General features: G+C 37.5%; 1 protein-coding gene across 1 annotated transcript in view; it reads left to right on the forward strand.

Moving 5' to 3' along the window:
* The window catches only part of LOC126484414 (collagen alpha-2(IV) chain), a 277,927-nt gene that overhangs the window by 224,356 nt on the left and 31,709 nt on the right, over positions 1–21,862 (forward strand). Inside the window, exons 24-26 of the mRNA XM_050107923.1 lie at positions 10,774–10,896; positions 17,231–17,473; positions 19,762–19,977. Of these exons, the coding sequence (XP_049963880.1) occupies positions 10,774–10,896; positions 17,231–17,473; positions 19,762–19,977 (582 nt within the window). The remainder of the gene's footprint in view (positions 1–10,773; positions 10,897–17,230; positions 17,474–19,761; positions 19,978–21,862) is intronic.

A 21,862-nucleotide genomic window follows, 5' to 3' on the forward strand; every position in this document is an offset into this window, starting at 1 on the left:
TAAACAAAATAATATTTATTTTGTATATTATTCCAATTATCTCAATCAAAATACATCTGAGGAATTTGAATCACTCAGCAAATTCAATTTTTTTATTTATTGTCTCATTAAGAAACCTTAATTAGTAAAACTGCAAATAACAATAATATCATAAGTACAGTAGATCTTACTGAAATTCATTTGTTATTGCAGCATGATGATTATGGAATGTGTGAGGTAGGAAATTCCTTTTTATCTAAAATTTTGTGGTAGTTTTTAATAATATATAGTGAACTCATGCCCCTCTGGCAACATTTCAGAGTTTGCTCAGGGATATTTTCTGAGTACTCTTTATCTATGGTAGCTTATTACAGAATAATTGAATTTCATTTGATTTCTTACCCTCATTTATCTGTGTATCTGTATTGCACTGAAAATAGCTGCTCAACAGTGTAAATCTTGATGGTACATGTTTATTAATCCACTCATGGTTTCTGTTATGAACAATAATGCCTACTCTTGGCTTCAGCCTTCCATCGAGTACTGTTTGGGTTTATTTTTCATCAGTGTTAATTGTACTTTAATGATGATAAAAAGCGGTATAGATAAATTTACTTACAAATAAATTTTGTAAATACCATAAAAGTCTCTGATTGTGATTATTTGTTTATTCAGTTACCAGTGTCAATCATTATGGTCATCTTCATAATTAATCTGTCTTCCTGAAGTTAACAGAGTAAGCAAATAAAATATATAGCCACTTCTATAAGTGGCAACATCACAAAGAGTAAAATCATGATTAAATTATCAAAAAAGATGAATCAGTCTTTCCTTCTCATCTCATGCGATAAGTTTTCCCTGACCCAAAGTTCTGGTTGACTTTGTCAAAATCTATCCCTTTTCCTAGACCTGTCCAGTTCTTTTCCTTCATCCCTCTTCCTTCCACTTCAATCCTTCTGCCTGAAGAAGGAGTCATGGCTCCAAAAGCTTGCCTAATCTTATGTGTGTGTTCTGCTGCCACTCGGTTAGCAGATCTTTTATCTATCCAATTAAATTATTTTGTCAAAAATTGTAACAATATTATCACTCATCATATAGCGGAGATGCTGAGTTGCAGATAGGCACAACAAAAGACTCTCACAATTAAAGCTTTTGGCCATTGGCCTTCGTCAACAACAACAACACAAAACACACTCTCTCTCTCTCTCTCTCTCTCTCTCTCTCTCTCTCTCTCTCTCTCTCTCTCTCACGTAAATGTAACTCACACACGACTCATAATATTTTTACATTCCATCCCAGATTTTCCATTGTTTGATTTGTCAAAAGCAGATTGTTCTTGTTGTTATAAGTAATATATTCCCAAGTGCTGGAGCTTTCATTTGACTTCATCAGGATAGTGGGAAATTTGGAAATGAAAGGAGCAATGCAAGGATACTTCATGTCATCAAAACTATTCTCTGCAGTCCTAGAGTAAGTTTTTAGATCATTAAAGCAAAAAAAAAAAAAAAAAAGAGGAAGAAACATCTTTAATGGAAATGTCTGAACCATCTTCATTTTACTGATGTCATTCTACTCTTTATTGCTAGTAATGGAAGTGTCTGAACCATCTTCATTTTACTGATATCATTCTACTCTTTACTGCTAGTGCAGTCAGAGTTCAAAAAAGAACTAAACCACTTAATCAAGAAGAAACCTTCTACAATGGAACTAAAATAATGGTCAATCAACACATCACAAAGAAAATTGTACAAATTAACAATGAAGTCGTAGAACCGGTTGGGGGAGGGGTGGGGGGAGGGGCACTTGAACATGGAGACTAGATGGACAGCAAAAGAAATAAATGGAAGAGTAAAAATTGAATGCAGTTCCTTTGATGAATTAAACTGTGGTTTCAAAACTAAACTTTCCATGTCTCTAAAACAGTAAGTTTGTAGTCAGTATCCATTTATCAGTTTTTGCTTAAAGCAATGAGACATGGGCAAAGATACATGTTGTAAATTACTAGGAGAGACTTAAAAGCAAAGTAACAGATAAGGAAACGTACTGTAATTGGAAAACATTGTGGCTGTAATGAAAATGTGAGCAGAAAGTATAGCTACGTTAATGGTGGTCAGTCAAAATGCTTTGTTGGATTGTAGGGAACAAGAGAAGACAGATGATGGTCTAATGGAAGATGAACAGATGATATTAGAAGAAATTTCCATTGACATTGAAAGTTTGGGTCAATCTTGGAGCCATGATCAAACATCCTAATTAATTAAGACAACTGGTAGGAATAGGAGGGAGACCAAGATTCTAATTCCAGTCTGGCACAAATGTTATGTTGTCATGATATGTTCAGTACAGTGAAGATTGTGTATTTCTGCTTTTCATGTCACTGCATATAACTGCTTTTATAATAATTGATTCCATTCATTTCATTTTAGTGAATTTCTTTCAGTTGGTATGTAACCCTTTCTCACATACGTCTCCATTCTCCATCATATCTGTTCCTCAAGTGGTGTCATTCTTGGTTTGAAACCTCTGGTTGTTTGCAAAAATATTAAGAAAACATGAGTGGCATTGAAAATTTTGTATTGGTTCTAGAGGCACACTCAGATACCATAATATTTATTTATTTATTTTATTTATCCATCCGTTGACAATAAATATTGTATGGATGTTGTCAAGGGTACATGTAAGCCATTTCAAAGAAATGGGACACAAACAATATATACGTAAAAAAGTACAAAACAAAATAATACAATGAAGTTAATAATAATACAATGAAATTAATATAGCCTATATACATCCCTGCTTGTTATTTTAAATGCATAGTCTGTTTTTCATAAGGCTTTAGTTTTGTCCTCCCTAAACAGCAAGTCCTTATATACACAACACTGCTTAAGTATATACATCTACATCTACATCCATACTCCGCAAGCCACCTGACGGTGTGTGGCGGAGGGTACCTGAGTACCTCTATCGGTTCTCCCTTCTATTCCAGTCGCGTATTGTTCGTGGAAAGAAGGATTGTCGGTATGCCTCTGTGTGGGCTCTAATCTCCCTGATTTTATCCTCATGGTCTCTTCACGAGATGTACGTAGGAGGGAGCAATATACTGCTTGACTCTTCGGTGAAGGTATGTTCTCGAAACTTCAACAAAAGTCCGTACCGAGCTACTGAGCGTCTCTCCAGCAGTCTTCCACTGGAGTTTATCTATCATCTCCGTAACACTTTCGCGATTACTAAATGATCCTGTAACGAAGCGCACTGCTCTCCGTTGGATCTTCTCTATCTCTTCTATCAACCCTATCTGGTACAGATCCCACACTTCTGAGCAGTATTCAAGCAGTGGGCGAACAAGCATACTGTAACCTACTTCCTTTGTTTTCGAATTGCATTTCCTTAGGATTCTTCCAATGAATCTCAGTCTGGCATCTGCTTTACCAACGATCAACTTTATATGATCATTCCATTTTAAATCACCCCTAATGCGTACTCCCAGATAATTTATGGCATTAACTGCTTCCAGTTGCTGACCTGCTATATTGTAGCTAAATGATAAGGGAGCTTTCTTTCTATGTATTTGCAGCACATTACACTTGTCTACATTGAGATTCAATTGCCATTCCCTGCACCGTGTGTCAATTCGCTGCAGATCCTCCTGCATTTCAGTACAGTTTTCCATTGTTACAACCCCTCGATATACCACAGCATCATCCGCAAAAAGCCTCAGTGAACTTCCGATGTCATCCGCAAGGTCATTTATGTATATTATGAATAGCAAGGTTCCTACGACACTCCCCTGCGGCACACCTGAAATCACTCTTACTTTGGAAGACTTCTCTCCATTGAGAATGACATGCTGCGTTCTGTTATCAGGAACTCTTCAATCCAATCACGCAATTGGTCTGATGGTGCATATGCTCTTACTTTGTTCATTAAACGACTGTGGGGAACTATATCGAACGCCTTGCGGAAGTCAAGAAACACGGCATCTACCTGTGAAACCGTGTCTATGGCCCTCTGAGTCTCGTGGACGAATAGTGCAAACTGGCTTTCACACGACCGTCTTTTTCGAAACCCATGCTGATTCCTACAGAGTAGATTTCCAGTCTCCAGAAAAGTCATTATACTCTAACATAATACGTATTCCAAAATTCTACAACTGATTGACATTAGAGATATAGGTCTATAGTTCTGCACATCTGTACGACGGCCCTTCTTGAAAACGGGGATGACCTGTGCCCTTTTCCAATCCTTTGGAACGCTACGCTCTCCTAGAGACCTACGGTACATCGCTGCAAGAATGGGGGCAAGTTCCTTCGCGTACCCTGTGGCCTTTCCTCTTTTGAGTGATTTTAATTGTTTCTCTATCCCTCTGTCGTCTATTTGGATATCCACCATTTTGCATCTGTGCTACAATCTAGAGAAGGAACTACAGTGCAGTCTTCCTCTGTGAAACAGCTTTGGAAAAAGACATTTAGTATTTCGGCCTTTAGTCTGTCATCCTCTGTTTCAGTACCATTTTGGTCGCAGAGCGTCTGGACATTTTGTTTCGATCCACCTACCGCTTTGACATAAGACCAAAATTTCTTAGGATTTTCTGCCAAGTCAGTATATTTACATCACACAACAGCTGTCCTTTAAATATGTAAATGTAATGAATGATTAGGTAATGAATGATTAGGTAATGAATGATTAGGTACAGATAGAGTATTTTCCATTTGCCTTTATAAATATCATTAGAAAAAATTTATTGACCTACATAGTCATTTACAGAATAAAAACATTGTCCTACTAGAATTTTTTTAAATTCTGTTTTAAATTTGTTATCATCTTCTAATTGCCTGATGTTGACTAGCAGTGCGTTGTACAGTTTTGCATCGATATGGCTCACATGCCTTTGTGTATTTGTTCTTTTTGTTCGCTGAGTATGGAGTGCTGCGCTATTACAGGTATTGTAGTTATGAAAGTTGGCATTTGTCTGAAAATCTGCAGTTTGGGTCCTGACATACAATACACATTTGTATATGTATAATGTTGGTATAGTAAGTATTCTAAGCTTTTTGAATATGGGTTTGCAGTGTGTCTGTGGATGACTGTGAGTTATTATTCAGATGGCCCTCTTCTGCAACAAAAAATTGGTTTTAGGCGCCCTGTTGTGGAACCCCAAAATATTATTCCGTATGTGGAAAGAGATTGAAAGTAGCCGAAATATGCCATTCTGGCACCCTCTGAGGTACAAACATTTGCAATAATTCTGAGGGAAAACAGGCTGAATTAAGTTTCTGTGCAAGTTTTATTATGTGGTCATTAAAATTTAAGTTTTCATCCACATAAATCCCAAGCAATTTTGTGGATGTCACTCTGTCTAAGATTTTGCCACCCCACACCAGATCGAGATTTACATTTTGACATCTTTTCCCAAACTGCATATAATTTGTTTTATTTACATTCAATGTCAACCTGTTTGCATTGAACCAAGAGTGCATGTAATTTAGTACTTTATCAGCAGTTGTTGGTAGCAATTGCTTTGGTGCACTTATTATCACACTAGTATCATCTGCAAATATTATTGCTTTGGCTGCATCATCTGAGGTGTGAAAATCATTTATATGGACAAGAAACAATATGGGCCCTAGGATGCTGCCTTGTGGTACTCTTATTTCTACATTTTTTGCCTCTGATACTGAATTTATTTTGTGGTTGGAGTAAGTTGATGTCAGTCCTTCAACCTGTGTTCTGTTTTTTAGGTATGATTCAAACCATTTTTTTCCTATCCCATGTATACCCAACGCTTCTAATTTTTCTAAAAGAATGTCCTGGTTCACAGTGTCAAAAGCTTTGGAGAGGTCTAAATTTACTCCTACTACACTATAATCTTTTTCTAGATTTTTGATTATTTGTTCAGTGTAGCACATTACTTCTGTTTCAGTATTTTTATGTGCTTGGAAGCCATGCTGATTTCTGTTTAGTAAATTATGGTCATTTAGATATTTGTTGATTCGGTGCTTCATTAGTTTTTCTAATATTTTTGAAAATGCTGGGAGGAGACATATTGGGCGATAGTTTTTTACCTTATACTTGTCGCTGTTTTTAAATAATGGCTTCACTTTTGAAATTTTCAGCTTTTCTGAAAAAGCTCCTTCACTAAATGATTAATTGGCTATGTGTGCAAAGGGCTTTGCAATTTGTGGTGTTGTCCTTGTTATGATTGACACAGGCACCTCATGTATGCCAGCCGACATTTTGGGTTTCAAGCTTTGTATCACTTTCAACACTTCACCCTCATTTGTTGGCTCTACCCTCATCCTACAAGTTGTTTTTGGATATTCGGGTTTTTCTTTGTTTGTAAATTTTAAGCTTAATGAAGTTGTTGCATTTATGAAATAATTGTTAATATAATTTGGCAAATCTTGTTTATTAATATTGACATTTTTTTTAAATTTTTGAGGCTAATGTCCTGGTTTTCACAACTCTTCCCCATTTCAGTCTTCACAATACCCCATATGGCTTTTGATTTTTTTTCAGACTGTCTTATAAAACTATCATTACTCATGAATTTTGCTTTAGCAATTACTTTTCTATATAATCTCTTGCAATTCCTGACATATTCTATGAATTGTGGGTCTGTGGATGTTTTCATTTTAGAAATTAGTCTCTTTAGTGTTCCACAGGAAGTTTTGATGCCACCTGTGATCCAAGAACTTGGCTTCGTATTGCCATGTGACCCGATTTTTGACACCTTTTTTGGGAAACATATTTCAAAATATCCCATGAAAATGGAAGAAAATGTGTTATATGCATCATTTGTATTTGTCAGGGATAGTACTTCTGCCCAAGCCTCATTAGTTAGCACATTTATGAATTCTACACAGTTTTCTGTAGAAAATTTTTTTTTTATACATGAAGTGTGTTTTTTTCTCTTTCAGTGACCTTGAAGGAATTTTGAGGACAAGAGCATTGTGGTCTGATAATCCCAAATCAGTATTTGTTACTTCAATTTCTGTGCCTCCTACATTTGAAAATATATTATCAGTACGACTCACTGTATTATTTGTTATTCTTGTGGGTGTGTGTATGTGTGGAAGCAGGTTGAAATTACATAACAGATTTAGGAACTGGTCTTTTAGCCTACTTTCACTCATAAGATTAACATTGAAGTCACCACACACAACTACAGTGGCTCTATTGGTGAACAGAGTGTTAAGCAATATTTCTAATTGGTTAAAGAATATGTCTGCATCACCAGTAGGTGGTCTGTATATTGCTATGACTATGACCTTTCCCTGTATTTAATTCAACTGCACAGCTGCTGCTTCAAAATGATTTTCCACACTCAATGATTCAGCTTCACACCTTCTTTTATAGCTGATACCTGGTTTGGTAAATATACATACACCTCCATTTTTGGTATTTTTTCTACAATATTGGCTTGCCAACTTAAACGGATGAATATTAATGCTACTTAGTTCAAAACTTCTACACCAATGCTCCACAATGCACATGCAGTCAATATTTGCACTGTTCATAGCTACCTCAAGTTCTAATGATTTATTTCTAAGACACTGAATGCTTAAGCTTAGAATCTGCAGGTGATGAGGATGAGAACTGATTACATTTGTATTTACATTTTGTGGTGTCAGGTACCAAAAATCCTCCAGAAGGACAGGTTTTCTGCACCTTGTAGGTCGTTCACTGGGATATGGTGAGTTGCTTGCTGCTTAATAGAATAAGGTGACTACTCACAATAATCAGGTGATTCAGATTTGAATCCCACTCTGGCACAAATTTTCAGTCATCACAACATTGCCAGTGTATGAGACACTGTAGATCCCAGTAAGCGTGGTGCAGAAGAAAGGCTTTTGGCAACTGGAGGAGAAAGAGATGAGGGCAAGGGAATAGCTGGGGATGTGGATTAGTGAAGGTTTATGCCAGGGGTGTTTGGGAGGAAGAGGAGCTGGTGCTGGGGAGGAGAACCAAAATGGAATTGGTACTGAAGCAGCAGTTTTAGTTGTTGTTCTTTTGGGGTACGGCATGGTCAGCAGGGCTGTATTTGCAGTTAGACCCTGCATGACAGTAACCATCCATCAAGGTAGACAGTTTTTTAGTTGCCATACCCACATAGAATGATACTTAGTAATTGCACCACCCTAGTAATTGCTGCTTTCACCTATGACCCCACTTTTCAAGAATTTCAAGAATTTTATTCACCATAGATCATTTTACAATGATATTGGCTTCGTCATACAAGATGTACTAGTACATACAGAATAACAAAATAAACTTCTGTCAATACATTATAAATACATTTGAAGCATGGCAGTGTACCAAATTACAAAGGATAGCTTTTAAAAGCTAACGCAACAAGCTATCTTATAACCTAATATAATAAGGTATTTTATTGTTTATAGTATAAACTTTGTAATTACACACGATTAACCACAGCACAAAATAATATGTTTAACTACAGACAACTTTTAAATGCTTATATTCTCCTCAGGCATCTCAAAGAATTCTTTAATGTCATAGAATGGATGATCTGACAGCCAGCTGTACCACTTAATTTTAAAAGAATTTGTATCCATAGACTGAACATGAATTGGCAGTTTATTGAACATTTTGAGTGGGTTAACTTTGTGGGAATTTCCTGTTCTCGCTAATCTGTGGCACAGTATGTCTAAATTACCATCCGCCCTGGTGTTGTGTTCATGTATTTCCTTTCTGGCAATAAATTCTGAAATATTATTTTTAATATAGAGTACAGACACATAGATGTATAAGTTTATAATTGTAAGTATTCTGAGTCTGGAGAAAAGAGGACGACAGTGCTCCCTATGACCTCTTTTACATATTATACGTATGACTTTTTTGTAATTTCAATATGTTTTTGATGTGAAGGGAGTGCCCCCATATAATAATTCCATATGAAATATGTGACTGGAATAGCCCGAAATATGTCACCCTGAGGTACTCCAAGCTCACTACCTCCCTTAGTTTCAAGAGAAGATATGCCACCCGAGATATTTTTTCACATACATGATTGACATGTTCCTCCCAATATAGTTTTGAGTCAATGTGAATACCTAAGAATTTTACTGACTTATTGCCTACTTCATTTGATGTTCCCATTAAAAGTTGTTGTGTTTTGTCAGGGTTGCATAGGAGCTTATTGGCTGCAAACCAGTCCAGGGCCTTATCTAGTGTTTCTTTTGTTAGGTTATTCAGATCTGAAATGTTCTGATGTGTGGTAAGTAGTGTTGTATCGTCAGCATAACACACAATGGGGTGAGCTATATTTTTAGGTAATTTGACTAAACGGAAATGCCTTTGAATGTACAACAGTAGGAGGTTAGGTACATTTATGCATCAGGTAGATACACAAAGGTGACAAAAGTCATGGGCTAGCAACTTGCACATAGATGGATGACAGTAGTATTGTACACATAATCCATAATAGGGCAGTGCATTGGCAAAGCTGTCATTTGTACTCAGGTGATTCAAGTAAAACTGTTTCTGACATGATTATGGTCGCATGACAGGAATTAACAGACTTAGAATGCAGAATGGTAGTTAGAGCTAGATGCATGACACATTCCATTTTGGAAATTGTTAAAGAACTAAATATTCAGAGATCCACAATTTCAAGAGTGTTCTGAGAATAACAGATTTCAGGCATTACCTCTCACTATGAACAACACAGTGGCCAATGACCTTCACTTAATGACCGAGAGCAGTGGTATTTGCATAGAGTTGTCAGCTCTGCATGAAATAACTGCAGAAATCAATGTGTGACATAAGTGGTGAAATTTGGCAATAATAGGCTATGGCAGCGGACAACCAGTGCGAGTGTTATTGCTAACAGCAGGGCATCTCCTGCAGCACCTCTCCTGGGCTCGTGACCATATCAATTGGACTCTAGATGACTGGAAAGCCACAGTCTGGTTAGATGATTTCAAATTTCATTTGGTAAGAGTTGATGGTTGGGTTCAAGTGTGGCAAAGACCCTATAAAGCCACATACAAAAATTGTTGACAAGGCACTGTGCAAGCTGGTGGTGGGGGATGTATTTAAATGATATTGACTGGGTCCTCTGGTCCAATTAAATCAATCATTGACTGGAAATGTTTGCCTACTTAGAGACCACTTGCCATGGACTTCATGTTCCCAAACAATGGTAGAATTTTCACCAGGCCTCAGTTGTTCATAATTGATTTTAAGAACACTCTGGACAGTTCGAGTGAATTTGGCCACCCAGATAGCCCAAGATGAATCAAATCAATTATTTTTGGATGTAATTGAGAGGTTAGTTCATGCTCAAAATCCTGCACCAGCAACACTTTCATAATTATGGACTACTGTAGTGGCAGTTGTGCCTAATATTTCAGCAGGGGACTTCCAAAAACTTGAGTTCATGCCACATTGAGATGCTGCATTATGCCAGACAGAAGGAGGTCCAACATGAGGTGTCCATGACTTTTGTCACCTTTAGCATATAAAAATATAATTAATATTAATACCATAATATTATATTATTTCATAGCTGAAATCATTTTATTGTAATAAACCCAAATGAAATGTAGATATTTGTTATATTTTCACATCCCATTACTTCTCAGGACAGGATGCATGAAACATGACTCATTTAATGTAGTGTAAAACTCTGTAACTTGAATTCCTTTAAATCATGCAACTTTCCCCTCTATTCTTCTTACTTCCAAAAGGTCTATTCTTGCTTTTGAATAGATCAGGTATAATGTTGTGACATCACCTTGCTAATACAACTGTCATATACATCTGATTAAACAGGGGAAACAGGCCCTCAAGGCATTGCTGGTCCTCCTGGGATCACTGTGAAAGGAGAAAAGGGACTTCCTGGTTTACCAGGCAAAAATGGGAGAGATGGAACACCAGGACTTCAAGGACAGAAGGGTAAGTGCTTCTAAACACATCGGTGTACGTATTACATGAATTACCCATTATATTAACACTGTGTTAGAAAACTCTACTTGTTGCAATTTTATTAACTGAGTAAATGTTGAAGAAGATAGAAAAGAGTAGCAGTATATCTGAAGTCAACCTTTTAAAGATGTGTCCCCTTTGTGTGTTGCATTTTCCATGCTCTTTTCACCTGGTTACTTGCCTTTATTAATGTCTTTTACTTTCTGTAATTCTGTGACATTTTTGCCACATTAAAAAAAGACTTAAGGCAATATAAAATGATTGAAACTAACGAGACTTGTCTTTTTTATTACAGTGTTTTTATGTACTGTTGCTTACTTACAGCTTCATTCATATTTATAACTTGATCCTCTTGAGATTTCAGTAATATTAAAAGAATTACTCTAATCTCTAAGAGTGTTGTAGATGCATCCTTAGTTGTTTTTATAAATACGAGTAACTTGTGCACACTCAGTCATTTACTACAGCTAAACATTTTTCTTAACACTATTGACGCACTAATAATTTATGTTACCAGAGATACAAATGACAATTTTATGTCCAAATATCAATATTTTAAGCTTCTGACAACTCTATCAAGAACTGATCATAATCATCATGAAAAACAGTGGTTACAGTCTTGTTGAACTGCATAATGATAAAAGAAATGAACTGTCACTACTGACAAAATCATATACATGAAAAAGAAGCTTCTTTTCAGAATGAATTTTCCACTTCATAGATTAAAGCTGGCTGCTGAACAGCGACTCAAACATGGTGCTTTGCCTTTCATGGGCAAGAAATAAAGATGCTTATTGACTGAGCTATCCATGCACAACTCACTACCTGCCCTCAAAGATTCAGTTCTTACCACTCTTGTACTTTCTGAACTTCACAGAAGTAGCAAGAACTAGCTGAACTAGTACTCCTGGTGCAACTACTGGGAGTGCCAGTAAATTACACAGAAGAGCTTCAGTAACACTAGAGGTACTACTAGGCATGAAATGAATAAACTTAGTAAGGCAGATGATAATTAACAGCCTGCTGACATTTACAGTGAGACAGATGATACAAAATTTAAATCTTTTCCTACTGAGTTCAACAAAGTCTTCTTGACAATAGCTGAAGATACAGGAATAAAAATGGTCCATCAGGTTTAGTTTAAAAGACAGTGCGTACTCCATCGCAAACATCATCTTTCCCAGATAATTTGTTAATGGGATCACAAAATCCATTTGGTATTTCAGCTAGGTACAAAAATCTTGTGCTGAAATGGTAGCCCAATTCTTGAATTACATTTCTAACCAATCAGTCAAGTTGTATTTTGTGAGGGACTGAAGTATGCATTAGATTAAATTCAGTTTTCATTCCATAGACCAAAAAATGAGATGGTTCTCATGGGTGTGGAAAATGTCAGAAAGCATAACATAAAAAACATAGAACATTTGAATATAATACTCACTTTCCTGATCATTTGGTAGCAGAGTGACAAGGTATGTGAATACATTACAGTAAACTGGAACTGCTAATGTTTACAGAATTAAACACTGTCAGAATGAAACATAGTTATGCACTTTTAATAAATTTATCATACACAGAATACCTAATTTTTACAGTGGTGACCAAGTGCTGTCAGAATTGAAATCTAACAGATATTTTTTGTTTAAACTGGTTGAACATTCACTGTTAACATATTAATCTACAGAGCAGAAGGAGTTGCCACCCAAAAAGTCTGTCAAACTAATTCTTTTGATACTAAGAAAACAGCCTGTGTGACTCTTCTAGATTTGAGGCAAGTTTTTGACACTATCTCTCACGGTACACTTATCAAAAAGCTCCAATACTACGAAGTTGGAGAGAATGCTCAGCACCTTATTGAGTCATACCTACGCAACAGAAAGCAGATGGTTACTACAAACAACCAATGGTAACCGATTACAAAAGGCATTCCACGGGTTCAGTACTGGGTCCAGTACACAGACGATACAACTCTAATCACACAAGTGGACAATCTAGAGGAGCTGTGACATAATGTAAACATAGCTATGGACCAATGCACTAACTGGTTCCAGGGAAATTGCTTAGTCATGCAAATTAATAACAATAAAATGGAAGACATTATTTTCAATTTAAGTGTCTCCAATGAAGATCAAAAAATAATTAAACTGCTAGGTTTACAGGTAGATCAGAAACTCATCTGGGTGAGTCATACAGAAAAATTGTGCTCAAAACTTTCTCAAATGATTTATCTGCTGAACAAAATGAGGAATAATGGAAGCAGAGACCTACTAGTATATGCATATTTTACATTTTTCCACTCCCACCTTACCTATGGAACTCTTCTATGGGGTAACTGCCCCAGCTCAAAAACTGTATTCAAGTGGCAAAAAACAGCTATGAGATGCACAGCAGCATGTACTCCAAGATAATCTTTTAAAAATCACTTCAAAAAGCTCAGTATTATGACAGTGCCAAGCCCCAGTGTTAAAGAGAATTTAAATAATTTTAACCTTAAGATGTCTGTACATGATCACAGCACAAGAACTGGACACTCAATTGATATACTCAACAGTAGGCTAGATTCACAACAGTCACAAATATCTAGGCCGTAGGTTTTTCAGTATACTCCCAAAAGGTGCCCATTCTGTTCCCTGTAGCATATTTACAATCATTCTAGCAGAGTAGTTGAAGCAGGAAGTGTACTACTCCATGACAGAGTATGAGAAACAAGATTTAAGTGACATACAGTTATGACTGCTGTCATATTAAGTTATAATAAATCACTGGTGAAAAGGTTCCTAAGTATACAGGGTGTACGTAAAGTCCAGGAACACTTTCAATTATTTATTGCACAAGAACCAAACATTATGCAGCTATCATACATATGTCATTTTGAAGAGAAACCCTGAAAGCTTTTTTTCATGTATACCACCAAAGCGTTGTTTGGTGACTTGTCGATAGCGCTAGTCGCAAACGTGGCTAGTTCAGGTGCAGAGCGAGCTTTCTGTGTGTTGGAGTTCGACAAAAACAAGTGTGCTACAGCTGTTCAGTGGATGTTTCTAAGCAAGTATGATAAGGAGCCACCAACAAGGAAGGCCATTTACCATTGGCATAACAAATTCATTTTGATGGGTTGCCTTTGCCTGGCAAAGAGAAGTGCAAACTGTACAGGCCATTCTTCTTCGCCGAGAGCACTCTCACAGAATATTCATACTTTGACATATTGCAGCAATGGCTGATGCCTCAAATCCAATCAGACTCTCTGTCCATCTTTCAGCAGGATGGGGCTCCACCCCATTTTCATCATGAAGTTAATGGGTACCTGAACATGGAGTTGCCACACTGATGGATCAGCAGTGTTACAGATGGGGACAGCTGTTTCATCAAATGGCCTCCCTGATCACCAGATCTCATTCCGTGTGACTTTTTTCTGTTGGGACAATGAAATATCTGGCGTATGTCCCACCTATACCATGTAATGCAGCAGAGCTCCAGAGGAGAATACGGGAAGTGACTGCCACAGTCAACGATGCCATGCTGGGATGGGTATGGCAAGAATTTGATCACCGTATTGACATCTGCCGGGTCACTCGTGGTTTACATATCGAATTTAAAAAAAAAAAAAACTTTCAGAGTTTCTCTTCAAAATGCAATATGTATGATATCTGTGCAGTGTTTAGTTCTTGTGCAATAAACAATTGAAAGTGTGCCCGGACTGTGTAATTTTCACATTATCTGTAACAATGTGTCAGTGATGTAAATGTCATGAATGTAATATGTAAATAATTACACCAGTCACATGTAAAATATTTGAGGTGAATAAACTCTAAATTCTAAATTGTGCTTTACCTGAAATCAAGGTTTTAATGGTTGCTGGAAACTTATTGAAAATGTGTGTTACTGAATATTGGACCCCCTTTTGGGCCAAGGTAAACAATTTTAGGTCTTGATGTAGATTGTTCTCATTTGATACTATGTATTAAGCTTCCTATTACATACTATGTATTTACCTACTTATTGCAATTAGGGACATATTATTTGCAACAAATTTCATTAAGAAATAAATATATTGAGAAGTTGTGGTTAGAATACCCAGTTCCTTGAACAGGATCCTACATGATGTTCTAACGTACTTTTATTCAATATGGCGCTGTGGTATAATCTTCTGGGACATTGCAGCTAAAGTAAAAAAAAAAGTTTTATTCTATAATAGTGTACAATAACTGTAACACCCATCTGTAAAAGTGGGGATAAGCAACTCACCTCTAATTGAACAAAATTTAACAATAGCTCAGTTTGGCTTCTGTAAAGGTTTCTCTACTCAGAAAGCAGTTTATGTTCTCAAGGGCTCAATTCTAATAGAAGTAAATGAGAAAAATTACCCTGTTGGTATTTTCTGTGATTTTAATGCCTTTGATAGTTGTAGATCATAAGAGTCAACTACGAAAACTAAAATTAATGTTAAAAGCCTTCCTGTTGCATGGATAACATTTTACATTAGAACAAAAAACAGAGTGTCACACTAACAAATGATACAACAGGAATAAAATTAAATTCATTGTGGGGAAACATTAAATATGGTGTGCCACTGAGTTCGGTGCTTGGGCTGCTTCTGTTTTTGATCTCTGTAAATTATTTGCCTAGGTTACTGTGGGATTCTTACAAAACTGTAATGTTTGATAAAAGGCCCAAATACATATACACCAGACATAGCCAGGAGAATAATGGAATTGGCATCTAACTGGTTCACAATCGACAGTTTAACCCTTATTCTTACAAAAACTCGTACTATGGCATTTCAAACAAAACAAAATGGGCATACAATAGACATTAGTCCATGCGTCAAGTTCCTGGATGTCCAGGTGGATAATTAACTGACATGGCACCACCAAGTGAATAAACAAAATACTTAGTTCTGCTGCTTGGACTTAGTAACCCCCCTCATTGTGTTGACCCACAGAGCGGATGGCTAGCATACTTTTACTCAATACTGGGCTGTGGTATTATCTTCTGGGACATTGCAGCTAAGGTAAAAAAAAAAAAAATTTTGTTCTACAGTAGTGTACAATAAGAATACTGTGTGAAGTTGGTAACTGAACGTCTTGCAGAAGTTTCTTAAGGGGCCTAGGAATTCTTACACTTACATACCATAACGTATACTCTGTAATAATATTTGTGGCTAATAACAAGAATGAATTTAGGATGAACTCTGAAATTTACAACCCGAATGCTAGAAGTAAAAATAGCTTTCATGTAGACTTTGCATCCTTCTCTAGGGTTCAGAATGGAGTTTTGTACTCTAGTTCTATGACAGGTCACAGGCAGACATCATACAAGAAATTTAAAATATGCTCATATTGCCAGATCTTGGCATGATGTCAGATGTTCCCAGTTCCTCACAGCAACTGGCAAGGTTGTGTGTCGAGACACCTACCATGCCACATGTTCACCTTCCAAAGCATGGTCCAGGATACTTCTGGAACTATGTGCCCATTTCAGGAGGGAGGGCTCTGGTATCCCAGGTCAGTGACTCTAAAAGATGCCAGAAGTCTTGGACTTTGTTATCCACCAGTAGGTGCCAGCACTTCAGATGCAAGCATTAGTATTCCCATGCCACTGTGCTGATCTCACTGCACCACAATACCACACCCATCTCATCAACACCTCAGTGTGCCATGGCTCTGCCTTCAGTGCTTTATTCACCTCACATTCATATCACTAATCATAGCACACTATTGTCTTTTGTTTTCAGCTTCACTACTTCTTGGTTTCTCTCCTTGGACTATTCACTGGATTTGTTTGTTTGTAGTGCTGTCCCCAATGTCCATTTTCCTCATTGTTGTCTTCGTCTGTACTTGGCGATCCAATGTTGGCAGCCCACGAGCTGGTCAGCCAGCTTCAGTGGGTTCCTTGAGTTGTTCCTGATCTTTTGTCAAATCCCAGGCAGAGAATAAACTAATCTAGAACTAATACCCTCACTTATCAGTCTGAGTAGATTAGCACTAATCATAATTTGTTATTAGCCAGCAGTGGTTCCTAGGTCCTACTGCCTTTTAATGTATAAACTGATTCATTCCCCAACCCTGGGGCTCTTCATCATGATGGAATTTTCAGAACAAGATGTGCAAGTGAGTGAATTAATTGAAAAGTAGGAGAGAAGTATTGGTAAAATCCCAGTACAATGGTCAGTGGTGTACAGGATTTGTTACATTATTTCTTCACAAACAACTTGCATAATTCTTATTCCATAATTCTAAGGGTACTTTTTATCGTTTTCTTCAAAATTTTGCTACTGCTGGTTCACAGAATGTTCTGTACTGTTCAGGTGAAATGGGTCTACCTGGTTTACCTGGCATACAGGGAAATCCTGGCATTCCTGGGTTACCAGGACCACAAGGAGAAAAAGGAGAACAAGGACTTGCAGGTCCACCTGGACCGCCTGGTGTTGATGGACCGCCAGGAAGGCCATGCCAGGATGGTGCACCAGGTGTTCCAGGAATTAAGGGTGATACTGGACCACCAGGACTATTTGGACCACCAGGTCCAAAGGGAGACAAAGGATACCAAGGTAAGTGATGAAACAGGAACACACATTATGAGCAATACACAGAATTATATAAAAGAATGTTTACCAGTGACAGGAAGCAGACTAACTTAATAGTAGTAATAATAATAATAATAATAATATTAATAGTAATAGTAATAATACACCCACCACGGTAGCCGAGAGCTCTAACGCGCTGCTTCCTGGACTCGGGTAGGTGCACCGGCCCCAGATCGAATCTGTCCAGCGGATTAACAACGAGGGCCGTTGTGCCAGCCAGCCTGGATGTGGTTTTTAGGCGGTTTACCACATCCCGTTGGGTGAATGCCGAGCTGGTCCCCACGTTCCACCTCAGCTACACTCGTCGCAGACATTTGAATCACGTCTGCACTATTTCGCGATTTACACTCGACGCAGACAGTTGGGGTACACTGATTCCATCCTGGGGGGTATGGGGTGACAGCAGGAAGGGCACTAACATTGCCAAATCCATTGTAACCATGCCAACCCTGCGATCGCTGCGGGACTATGGTGTAAGCAAAAGAAAGAAAGTAATAATACGGTAGAACCTTGGTTAACCGTCACTTTTGGGACCACGTAGTGGTTGGAATGCTAAAAAGGTCAAATAATGAGCAGAATGAAATAAATCTCTTATAGAGCTCAAAACAACATAGTAAATCAAAATTAAGTACAAAGTTACATTTCCAATAAAGAGAAAAGAAAACAGAAAGTTTTAGACACTGAAAATCCTTTTAAAAAGTGTAAAATTTTTTGTTTCAGTTTCTTAAACTTTGACTTTGCACATGCATCACACTATTTCTTAATCAACAACTTAATAACCTCTATAAAACTACACTCTATTTTTAAAATTAAAAGGAATACAATAATAAACTTAAAAAGCACACACAGCTAAAACGTCAGATTAAAGAATACAGTAAAGTGAACAGACCAGAAGTACAGTAGTCCATCAACTGAACAAATGTGACTCAGATGGGCACCTGTTGTGACAGAAGTAAAATTGGCCAGTAATGCTAGTACACTGTTTGGTGCAAAGTGCAGGCAGATGGTCTCACATGGCCACAGAGTCCAAGGAGTTGGTTAATCGAAGTTTGGATAATTGATGTTCTACTGTAGTAATTTATATCTCTTAACTCTGATATTTAAGTGTTGTGTCCTTTCTTTATTCTCTGTAACTTGAATGTGCTTCTCAGTTTGACTGTTGAATACCATGACCTTCCCTCAGTTGTCTCTCATAACTCCATGTGTATTTTGTCTGCTGTATTGTCTCTGATTTACATGGAAGGGCCATTTGTATTAAAGCTCAGTATTGACTCGTTTCTGCCTTAATGTGCATGACCCAACATCCATTGTTGATGGCAATGGCCTGTAATTAAATCATAGCTCTTGCTTTGGACTTAATATATGACATTTAGATTGAATTGTCTTTATGTTGTAAAATAACTTGATTCTTTAAAAAAAAAATGTGATGATAATTGATTTGCAATTTCATAAATAAGTTTTTCAAAAGCTTGGTTCCATTACTTGTATCACAGTAGTAAATATAATTTGTATGAATATCATTAGCATTGTTCTTAAATTACAGATGTAGTGAAGTTAACAACTTCTATATAGATGAGGTGTTGAGTTGTTGATAGGAGTCCAAGACTGAAAATCTTTTGAACAATGTCCTTCCTTAGAGCTAGTTAGTACAGAACACAAACGCACACACATGAGTGGCCCATTTGACTTTTCAACAAGCTACATTTCTGCTATAAATGCCCATCCCACCACCTTTAAGTGTCTTTCTATACAAGAAGTGTGTTTGTAGTTATTTAGCCGTTATTATCAGCATGCTTCATCTTCCTTGAAATCCAATTCACTATGATGAACTATGTTTTAGTTTCACTTAAGTATATGCCCAATGCTCTGCTTTATTCATTATATACTTGACATTCTTGAAAGTTATTTGAACTTTGTTTCATAGAGAAGCACCATCACTTGTAAGGCATCGTTTGTTTTGCTTTACTCTAAAAATAAAGAAGCAATTGGCTCTGCCCCTATGATTTTGTTGTACAACATGATTAGTAATAATCAGCTGTGCCCTACTGTCATATTCCTCTTGCTAGAAGTAGGGCCTTGTATCTTGTTTCTACTTTGATCTATTGTTAGAATAACTTCTTCTTTTCTTTTGCGGGCTTATAAATCACCTTTCTTCACTTTCTTTGATCTCTTCCTCTCTGCACAATAGTAGTAGCAGTTTAGTTTATTGCAATGGAAAAATGTACTTATGTAAATGTCTTTGTTGTTGGCAGGAGTTGCTGGCATACCTGGGCAACCTGGTGAAAAGGGTGATCGAGGTTTTGATGGCCTTCCTGGTACCCCTGGTCCAGTAGGACCCCCAGGAGAGAAGGGTTATCCTGGAGCTGCAGGAGCTCCTGGTACCCCTGGGTTTGATGGGCAGAAAGGAGACAAGGGCCTTCCTGGACCTGCACCACCATTTGGACCAAAGGGAGAGAGAGGTCCTCCTGGTAAGTGAGAGCCCATAGACAGAATTGAACATCCTGTTAGCTACAAAAGGAGTAGAACATAATTTTGGTGAGATCTTTTGTTGTTATTATGTGAAATTATCATCACAAACATACAGAAAAAAATCATTATAGATTTTAGTGAAGAAACAATAATTTACTGGTTTGTAATCTCTGCAGAGCAGTACACGACTGAAGAAGAAGATTCTGGACCTTAATTTTCTCTTCAACATGTAACTTGTTTAGCAGATATATATCAGGAATAATGGGAGATCTCATGAAAACTGGCATGGTTGTGCTGCTCTCATGTAGCATTTACATTTTTTGCTTTCAGTTCCATTTTACATTATATATTGACATTTCAAACTAACTGTAGAAATACTGCAGTGGGTATTTGACTGTAGTTTGGGGCATGCAGCATATCATAAGTTTTTATTTTGTCAAATGTAAAGTAAACAATATACAACACAACGTAAATCAGTATACAACTCTGTGAGAATCAGTTATCATACTCTCCTTGCAGTTTTACTTCACGTAATCTTATTCTCAGTATTGTCAAGACTGGTTGTCTGAACATAAGGGGTAATCAAATGAAAATGAGACAGATGGAAAAAAGTAAGTAAACTGTTTATTATTTCAGAAGTAAACACCTTAAATGTTGATACATTCATCCCACTGTGAGACAAGATGGTCAATGCCTTCATGGCAAAATGTTTGCAATTACCGTTGGAACCATGATTGTACAGGCATGCACTTTTTCGTCCAAAGAAAATTGAAGGCCACAAATAGCTTTCTGCAAAGCTCCAAAAATATGGAAATTCCCCGGAGATAGATAAGGACTGTATGGGGGATGTGTAAGGGCTTCCCAATGAAACTTCTGCAGCATAGTTGAAACAACCTTGGCAACATGTGGGCACACAGCACAACGGGGTATCCAAGAAAAACCTTGATTATTTTTTAAAAACTATATATTTTCAAATTGTTTACAAAACAAGCTTATCCCTTTCAAAATACTCTCCATTACAACTAACACATTTGTTCCACTGGTGTATCCACTGTTCAAAACATTTTTTGTAGTCATGGCTAATGGCTCCCCCCCCCCCTCCACCCATCCACCCCCCCCCCCCCCCTCCCGACCCCCTTGATTTCTTCAATGTCAAATCAGTGTCCTTTCATGGCCCGCTGGCCACTGGTGGCCGAGCGGTTCTGGTCGCTACAGTCTGGAACCACGCGACCGCTACGGTCACAGGTTCAAATCCTGCCTCGGGCATGGATGTGTGTGATGTCCTTAGGTTAGTTAGGTTTAAGTAGTTCTAAGTTCTAGGGGACTGATGACCTCAGTAGTTGAGTCCCATAGTGCTCAGAGCCATTTGAACCATTTTCATGGCCCTTTTCATGCATGGAAATAAGAAAAAGTCACACAGAGCCAGGTCCGGCACGTAAGGTGCATGGGGCAGTGGAACCATGCCATTTTCAGCAAAAAACTGTCTAACAGAGATGGCTGTGTGTCCAGATGTGTTGTGGTGGAATAACCAATCTCCTGTCTGCCACAAAACGGATCTTTTTTTACTAACACTGTTGTGCAATCTTCTTAAAACATTCAAATAAAAGGTTTGATTGATGGTCTGACCTGAGGGAACGAACTATGAATGATCTATGTCCATGGCATCAAGAAAGCAAATCAGCATTATTTTGATGTTTCATTTGACTTGATGACATTTTTTTGGACCTGGTGACTGTTGCCTTATTTCTGGGTCGTAACTATAGGATCATGACTCATCACTAGTAATGACCTTTGACAAAAAATCTGGATCAGTTTCAAGCAGTTGTTTCAAGGATTGACATGTTTTAACTCGACGTTCCTTTTGATTGTCAGTCAGAACCTGAG

This window comes from Schistocerca serialis, chromosome 6 (assembly GCF_023864345.2).
Source record: "Schistocerca serialis cubense isolate TAMUIC-IGC-003099 chromosome 6, iqSchSeri2.2, whole genome shotgun sequence".
Classification (NCBI taxonomy): Eukaryota; Metazoa; Arthropoda; class Insecta; order Orthoptera; family Acrididae; genus Schistocerca; species Schistocerca serialis.